The 9,554-nt window shown below is 38.8% G+C and overlaps 1 protein-coding gene across 1 annotated transcript in view; it reads right to left on the bottom strand.

Moving 5' to 3' along the window:
- Positions 1 to 7,239: 7,239 nt before the first annotated feature.
- The window catches only part of Rspo3 (R-spondin 3), a 90,593-nt gene continuing 88,278 nt past the window's right edge, over positions 7,240 to 9,554 (bottom strand). Inside the window, exon 5 of the mRNA XM_036168934.1 lies at positions 7,240 to 8,450. Coding sequence (XP_036024827.1) covers positions 8,260 to 8,450 — 191 coding nt within the window. The 3' untranslated portion in view covers positions 7,240 to 8,259. The remainder of the gene's footprint in view (positions 8,451 to 9,554) is intronic.

Genomic DNA, 9,554 nt, shown 5'->3' with positions numbered 1-9,554 from the left:
CAGAGAAACGGCATGTCTGGCTTCCTCCAGCATGTTCCTCTTACCCCTCATTTCCTTTCATTATGAGAAGTCGGTTTTGTCCTTTTCGGTTTGTGTTTTTAATAGTGGAAGTTTTGTAAAGTTCATCTTGTGAGAAATGAGTTCAAAGAGCTGTTACCTGGCAGAGGAAATGGGAGAAATCCATGGTGGGGTAGATGATAGACTGGACACATTTGCTTATGAGTCTGGCTGCCCTCAGAGATGAGACAGGAGTAGATGGAGTTTCTCAAGGCATATGGATAGAGAGCAGTTGACTGTATGTCGCCCGGAACACTGATGTTTCTCAAAGGAAACTTAGGCCAAGAGACCACAGAAGCAACAAATGTCTCTAGTTGCCCATCAAACTGGCTGGAGACACCGGTAGAAGGAAGGCTCTCTTACCCTTTTGTGCGTGGCAAACTGAAACAGTGATAAACCATGACGGCAGAAGACAAAGGTCAGCCAAGTTTTCATCTCTCTCCTTTGACTACCTCAGGGCCACTTTGGTAGTTAATGTTGAGTAGCATTTATTTCAACAATTCTTTTGTACTATAAAGCAATGCTAATTAGTTTTTTCTCACTCATTTTGTTCTGTCTCTCACAGTGTGTTTAGTTTTCCTGCTAAGGGGCCAGGGCACCAGGAATCTGAGATCTAGGGAAGGCTGGGGACTTTCTCCTAGGATTTCACTGACGTGTGTAAAGACCTTTTCAGGAGGCTGAATCTGTGGGGAGCTCCACTTCTCACAACCTTCTTCAGCACCCTACCTCCTCCCTTCAAGAGGCATCTGGGGAAGAGATGTTTTCTGATGTATTCTTATATTTAACATAATTTTTTGTTGCTTGTATTTCTAGCTGACAAAAGAAAAAGCAAATCTACCTGTCACCTTTTCTCCGAGGAACTGAAATGGTCTCACTCCCAGAGTGAGTACCCTTGACGCACACACACACAGCCTGTGGCTAGCCATTATAACTGGGGACTTTATGGCTGAATGCTTCTCAAGACGGGGTTTAGTTTAGTTTGGTCCTGGCCATTTGAAACACTGCTGCATGGTGACCTAGATTTTTCTGCCCAGTCCAGGAACTTATTCCTGATGGTTACAGACAAAAGCTTTCTTTCAAGTTGATCATTAAATCACTCTTAATTTATGTGGATTTGTACTTAGTTAACTTTGTATATTTTCCTTTTCTGGTATTTTTTTTTTGGGGGGGGGGAGTTAGGTACTAATGCCTTATTTTAAAAGAAAGAAAAGAAATAACCACCCTGAAAAATAACAGTATGTTTTCATTTTATTTGTATTAAGTAAAAAGCATTGGTATTTATTATGAATGCCAGGTGTGATATTTGAGGTATTACAAAATAATACAAGCCTTTAAGCCCCACTGAGAACCTACTTTATAATATTCAAATCTAGTCTGATAGCTTTACTGGGGTGTCACAACACTGTCTGTAATTTGCTATACATTCAGGATGACAGAATCTATCTAGCCATCAGCCTGGCTTACTTATTGACATGATGCCTTTCTGATGGATGGAAAGTGCATCTATTGGCTTGATTTACATTCATGTCTCAAAATAACTACTCTAATTAATGATCCCTGTTACAGCAATTTTACTTTATAACTTATTGATTCCTAATTATACCTTGTTAATTTAGTCTTTATCTGTTATCCACTTGGCTGATTTCTTGGGGAGCAGTGCTGGGAAAGGTCTAGGTATGGAAGCAAATTGTCAAGGTCTTCAAGAATGCTTGTGAGCAAATGATCTGCTCTAATGATCATGGATCTGATGACATAAATTTGAACTATCTAGTGATCCTAGACAAGCATGCTCTAAAAAGATTTCATCCTTTCTGTAAATAACACCATTCTGGATTCTCTTAGGTGTTCTGTATAGACAGCTCAGAAGTGTTTTCTTAACCTTTTTTTGTGGACATAGCAGGCTGTTCTCTCAACACTCCATAGTCAAGAAGTGCAACTGGTACTGTGCTGCTGTAGTTTGCTCCCCTCTCCTCAGTGTAACACTCCAGCATTGAAAGGAAACCGGCAATTGATAACACAGAGTTCCCAGCTTGAAACTGACTCACTTCCCTCAAGTGACCCTACTTGTCTGTATCTCCTTTAGGATCATACGCTACACCCATTGCTGCTTTGGATAAACCTGAAATATGTTTTGCTGAAGCATTTGAAATCTTTCTTCTTTAGAGACTTTCTTCTTTAGAGGTCAGATGGTGGGCAGCTTGGGGGCCAAGCAGGTCTGGAAAGACCACATCTGGTAGTACTCACTGACTCAAGTTCAAGATGCAAGATTTAGTAGAGTTTGTTTTATTATTTTTGGGTGTCACAATATTTACAGATGTTCTTCTTGTGAGACTCTTAATGCAACTCCAATGCCAGTAGCTTCAGAAAGCAAACCAGAGGGATTGGCTGAGTTCTCAAAGGAGTGTTCACCTCAGGCATTAGCACTTCATTAACTCCTTTTGGGGAAGGATCTGAATAATTTCCTCCAAGAATAAAATCCCCAATGTGGCAACAGTGTGAGGAATGGAGTAGGAAAGCAATCTGTTCAACATCGAAAGTTAAAACCTTTCCTAATATTTGTCAGTTCTCCATCTTTGCAAATAAAAGTTTATTATGAGTCTTTGGTATATGTTTTTGGGTGGTGGGGAGGCACAGACCTGGGAGGGTGGACCTGAGAGGAAACGGAGTCTGATGTGATCAAGATGCTTGTTTAAAATTCCCAAATAATCAGTAAAATTATTATGTTGAAAGAAAAGAAAACAAAATAAAGAATAAAAACATTTAATCTCTTTTCATTGACTGATTGTCCGTGTATGTGTGTGTGTGTGTGTGTGTGTGTGTGTGTGTGTGCGCACACGCCTGTTTGTGTTGAGGGTAGAGATGCCATTAAGCACACAAGGAAGTCAGAGAACAACTTTCAAGAGTCTGTCCTGTTCTTGCGCTCTGTGGGTCCGGGGGCTGTCAAACTTAGGTTGCCAGGCTTGGAGCTAAGCACCTTTATCTGCCAAGCTGTCTTACTTTCTCTCATTTTGAGTAATATTCATTGCTTACAACTACAGATACTGAGTTGTTTATATGCCAGATTATTTTATGGTCCTGTAATTCCATCTGCTGAAATGCTTATGCAATTGATTTCCTAGAAAATAGGATAATTGTACTACTGGAGGGTCTCTTATCCCTGTGTCAACATGGCTAGGAATAAAAGTTATCACTGTCGAGGAGTTCCTCTTTCACTCCTTTCTGATTTTCCTCCCTGTCTCTCACTGACCCTCATTTCTTTCTTTGTTACTTGTAATAGATGAACTGGCAAGGATCCGTGAACATTAGAACACGTGTGTTCAGTGTCTGAAAGACAGCCAGGACTCTTTTGTGCTTGCTTCACTGTTTCATCAGTGAATATCCATGTCTGCATTTCTACATCTCTGCAGGAGAACTAAGAGAAAGGTGACAGTGATGGTCAGCACTGTGTGAACAAACAGAGAACAGCTGAGTTGAGATCTGCCCCAGAGGCATAAAGGGCTGCAAAAGCTGGAGACCTTCCAAGGATTCCAACCTGCTAGTCTCCTTTGGCCTAATCTTTGTTTTTCCGCGATGGCACATGATATTCACTTCTCCTTTTTAGTCTTCTTGCCTCTCGCTGCATTCACTTATTACCCCACCGCATGGGGAACCATATATTGGGGTCTGGTTTAGGGTTAAGTCTTACCCTGGGTCATTCCTCTAATAGAATTTCTCAGTCTTCATGAGGTAGATGCTAGATCATGACATGTTATAGTCAATCTTGGAACTAAAATAAAGTGACTTTAAAGACTATAATGAAGGGAGGTTAGAGTTGGCCTGAGAGGGGAATGACTTCCAGGCTTATCGTCATATGATTTTGACAGTTCTCTGTGCCTCAAGTTTCTTGTTTGTGAAATGTGGAGACTACTAACTTCTTTAGAGGCATTTGGGCATAATTACATAATATATCTTACTGAGAACATTATTGGCTACCATAGAGGTATTTCTGGCTGTTTCTTATTTCTAAAAAACAAACAAAACAACAACAAAAACATTGGAATATATAACTACTCTCTTAAGTTAGTGAGATAGGTTATCATGGATTAAAATGGGAAAATATTCTGAGTGACTATTGAAGGCTCAGTGATAAATGGGACATTTATATCATCCCCTTTGAAGTTCATGGCATATCATGGAAGAACGGTGGACAGAATATAAGAGCAGAAGGAAGGGGTGGAGTTGTGGAGTACCAGCTTCTAGGTACTCCGAAACTCCCAGCAGTTGTGATTTTTTGCGCACATCTGCATGAGATTGGGTTCATCAACAGCGTGTCACTGGGGAAGGAGAGGTCATGGGTCCCATCCCTGTCTTTGGATTTATAACCTGTTAAAGGGGCAGAAAGAGTCATTTTTCTTTAATGGTTCAGCTACTGGCAAGGTGCCTGTGTACCCCACAAAATAAAACAAACCAACTGGAAGGACATAAAAGTAGCAGTGGACCTTATGAAGATAAAAGGTCCAGCAAGAGTAGGAGGTGGACAAGAACGGGTAATGGAAGGTGAATATGATCAAAATACATTATGCTCACATGTCAAAAATGTATGGGCATTCAATGAAACCCATTATGATGATGCACAGTGAATATCTGCCAGGAAAATTAAAATGGGAATTCTCAATTGATCTGACCAACAACTTTAATTAGCCTTTTTTGTGGAAGATTAATTCCACACATACTCTCATAGCATGTGAGAAGTTATACCCCATATAAATTTGCCTAAGAATGAATTTTCCCCCTTAATTTGTCTAAAGGCAGTTTCAATACTACTGGTAAAGAATTTAGCCAATCATTTTGCTATTGAAATATAACTATAGGAGAGATGGAGTGTCTCTACTTATGCCTACTTATAAAATGTGCACATTCTTTAGAATAATCATTTCTTGCTTTAAAGATCGAAGGCACATTGTAAATTTGTATCCATTCTTGAGTTGCTACTGCTGGTTTCACAGCTCTTGTACTTACATTTATTTCTTGAAGTCATTACACATGTATACTTTCTGCAATTCCATATATTAATCAAGCAATAAAGTTTATTTACCTGCTTGATTTGTAGACACTAGTTTTGTGTGTGTGTATTGAAATGTACTTGTCTACAGAATAATTATTGTTCTATTGAGTTATGAGTCTTTTTATTCTCTTCGCTTTCTTGACAGAAAGAATGGAGACTGGGAAAAGCTGCACAGCTGGTCCAGGGTTACAGAATTATAACCCAATAAACAGCAGAATTTAGGCATTAACATTGGCTATCTACATGCAAATATGACACACACTCTCCACTTTCTTTCCCCTTCATTTTGCAAGGACCAGCCTCTATTCTTGGCAGTAGCCGTTTAATACACTTTTTCTTCCCTCTGTTATTTATTTTAGTATTTGAATAACACTAGCATTTGCAAGTTATATTTCCATGACACTGGAGCAGTGAAGTTCAGTCTACTCCATAGTATACACTTCCACTTTTGTGAAAAGCAGAGTTAGGATCATTTCCAAAGAACATTCTTACTAGTGAAGATTCACTAGGAGCATTGCCATAAAGTGGAAGAAATGCTAAACGTACCCTGGCCCAGATCCCCTTCTCCCTTGTTGCAATAAAAAATGGAGACCCCCAAGTGTTAATACCAATGGCTGTAGACCTAGGATTACAACCTAAATCTTCTGGTGATAGGGTAGTTATAAAGCTAGACTTTGGAGTTTTATGGATAGATTTTGGAAACAAGGGCAAGGGTATGAGCTGGGTATTGACAGATTTGTGATGTTCTACTCTTTGAATTCTATTTCTAGATCAAGAATTTCCCAGGTATTTCTTACTATGAACAATGCTTTTTAAGGTGAGTACAAGAAGTTTTCCATCAGTCAGTGGTCAGACTTTGCTCAGGGAGGGCTGCTTATTTGAATATTATATGATTTCTTATGCTTAAGGATCTACCAGAGTAGATTGAAATTTTAATAGAAGTTATCATATATCTTCATGTATATTCTATCCAATGTATGATTAATATTAATTGTAACTTGTTTTCTCTTGTACTTTCACTTAAGTGTTGCATCAAAGATATAAATGTTTTGTGGTATAAAGGTCCATATGGGAAGATGTGACAATAATTTGCCTCTGTTTGCTCAATCTTTGATGGATTGTATCCTTTTCCTAGACCTTAGGAAGTGTCGTTGGGAGAGCAAAGATATTGATAAAGATATGTAAAAATATTGAGTGTGGCTCACACTCAATTAGATAACACCAAAACAGTTACGATGTTTGATACATCCAAAAGTTCTTAACTGAGGACATAGTTCCACTTAACATAATTCTGGAGCATGGGATCCCTTGAGTAACATGAATTTTATACCAAGATTGACTGCAAACTCTCCTAAATAGAGGGTATAGATCCAGTTGATGTAAGTGTATGCCATGCAAATGAGAAAAGAAACACCAGAGTAAGAAACAGTAATAAACTACGTAAAACTTTTATATCTTAGAAGAGGAAAAGAGAAGTGGGAAACCCTTTAAGCCAAGCAGCCCACACGAGCAATAGAGTTGGTGAAGAAAGGGTGTACAGAGACAGACAGGTAGGAGGCCAACTCATTGTGGTTTCTTCAGAAGGCAGTGACCTTGAGAGGGCCCGAAGCATGGTACACAGAGCGGCTGCACATCCTCCTGTTGCTGAAGAAGGCTAAAGTGGGTCATGAGGGTCTGTGCTGCACACTCAGAGATCCCTCCTTCTGCTCAAGACTGGCTGGGTCCTCTGGGCAAACATGGCTGAGACCTTCTGCTAGGGTGACTCCAGTTCCCAAAAGAGATCCACAGACTGAGAAAATATGGAGAAGAAAAGCTAAATGTTGAAGATGTAGGAGGGATCAACACACAAGGTGCTCATCTCTAAGAAATGAAGGAGAGGGGGCAGTGGGATCATTTATGTAAGCTCATGTGCCCATAACACATTTTTTATTAAAGTAAGAAAAAATTAATAAATATCTGCTAGCATCCCATAAGTAGGTTTCCATTGGCTCAGGTAATGGTGCATTCAAAGAGGAAACACTGAGAATCTCATCTTCTAAATTATTTCAGACACAGGTCATCCATAGAGCAGAATTCTTCTTCCTAATTCTTGAGTCTCTAACTCTCACCCCATAAAACAAAGTGAACCAAGCTTTAAAAACTATTAACAAATATATTTATTGTGGTGGCTTTCTCCCCTACTAGATACACCTTGTTAGAAAGTAGTAACCCTTTAGTTTCAGGTGGACCCTTAAGCAGGTAATAAAATTGTTTTTCCTTCCTTAAGAAAGAAAGTACACACTTTTGCAAACATGTCACATTCTCCTCCCTCTAGTTTTGTTTTCTATAAAGTCAGAATTTTCTTCTAATAAGTATGGTTTTGCTTTTGGAAGAAAGTTACAGGTACGTGTTTACAGACTTATATAAACCGAGGTGTAGCAGACGATCAACCACACAGTGCTAACATAGATTGGAGACCTATTCCAGGTGACCACAAACCTTCATCATTCTGGAAGGCACAGATGACCTCCACCTCTATGATTTCTTCCACAGTTTGCCTTACTCCCATCCCACACAGTCTATTTAACTCTCTTATGCACACTCAGTTTCTTGCAAAAGTACAGGATGAGGGCAATAGAAATAATCTTAAAAACACTTGCTTCTTGGATGATAAACTCTAGGATTCCAAATGCCAGGCCTTAATTCTGAGCATTCACTAGATCTGGACAAATCCACCCTGTGCTTGGAGTGATGGTTCTCTCCCCTGACCTTTGTTTGGAGGGACACTGCCTCTTTGAAGTTGCAGAATTATCTTTTGCTTCTTAAAAACAATTACTTGAAGAATAATTCTTATAGGGAAAAGATGTTTCTTCTCTGGGTATCATCATTACATTGAGGATAGCTTATAGCTTATTGATAATTATGTACAAATTTTCTCAAATTTTAAAAATACACAGAAGCATGTAAGATAACCATCTGAGAGTATCCCTTCTTTGAACGTTTGGCTCTTTGCTGTTAACTATGCTTGTATGAAGAATATAGCAACTATTCGGAATGTTGTTTAGACAGAGCGGTAGCTGATGTGTTGTCCATTTGTGGTCCTAATGGCTAGAACACCTGTCCTGGGCATCTGGTTGAGATAGCAGCATCAGGAGTCTACGGTAACCTCACGAGACCTTCTAGTGTACAGTGCTGACTGATACCGATTTCTGTGGTTTCTCTTGGGCTTTTCTCTTCGGCTGCTGTCTGTCTCTGTTTTCCCGCGGCTCGGGTCTCTCTCTGCTGGACTCCAAGCCTTTGCTGTCAGAGCTTGTATCCTTTCTCTCCTCTTTATTGAGTTTTTTCCGTTTTCTCTCCCTTCCTTTTTTTCCTGAAATAAAATGACATTCATTCACTTAATAAATTTTATTCAGTCACATTCTCCTTGGTTATTCTAACTTATTAAAATATTATTTATAACACATTATTATTATACTCATAGATAATTACATTAGCTCAAGGTACATATTATACTCATAGATAACAAATAGATACTCTTTAAGCCTTTCTCTCAGAGGCTTTTGTCGAACCAATAGAATTTTTATGTCTAATAGAATTAAGGGATTTATTTGGTTTTCTGTTTTTGTTTTTTTTTTTCTTTTCTGAGACAGGGTTTCTCTGTGTAGCTTTGCGCCTTTTTCCTGGAACTCACTTGGTAGACCAGGCTGGCCTTGAACTCACTTGGTAGCCCAGGCTGGCCTCGAACTCACAGAGAGCTCCCAAGTGCTGGGATTAAAGGCGTGCGCCACCACCGCCTGGCTGGGATTTATTTTATATAATAGTCACTTATGCATATTGAATGAAAACTTACATTATTTTTGCCATCTGAAAGCTCTATTAATATGTACATTTATCTGGTGTACATTTAAGGCACTATTTTATATTCACACTTACAAATAGCAGTTACTTATTTGCGAGTTGTGGTGTCATTTGCATGTTACCTAAGAGAAGGGAATTGATTTGTATAACAAATATGGAAATAATAGTTCATAATGCATACCAAGATAACTATGCTTTATTTTAGCACAAACTGAAATTAATTTGTATCGCAATCTCTCTGTGTACAGAGTGTGTTGAATACAATTTATCAATACTGCTATGGTGTAAGTCACATTTTGGACAGGAACATTTTGTTTTTAATTAGTCAAGCAGTTATTTGTCAGATGTCTGCTGAATTCCATGGAGGCTCTCTTGACCTTGAAGTGGGTTTTTAGTATAGATTTAGTTCACACTCATATCATGAGGTATTTTTCAAGTGAAATCAACATGCTTGTAAAGGTAGTGGTGTGAGTAGGCATATTGTATCCCGTGTGGAGCCAGCATAAACAGTAAATTTTATTTAATTGTATTTGATAACCACAAAAAGTTTTGGTGAATATTTTGCCAAGACACCAAATTGAATATATTTTTTTCCTGTTTTCTTAATAATAGGGGA

This window comes from Onychomys torridus, chromosome 19 (genome assembly GCF_903995425.1).
Source record: "Onychomys torridus chromosome 19, mOncTor1.1, whole genome shotgun sequence".
NCBI lineage: Eukaryota > Metazoa > Chordata > Mammalia > Rodentia > Cricetidae > Onychomys > Onychomys torridus.
The sequence above is the reverse complement of the archived record's forward strand: the minus strand, read 5'-3'. Positions and strand labels throughout refer to the sequence as shown.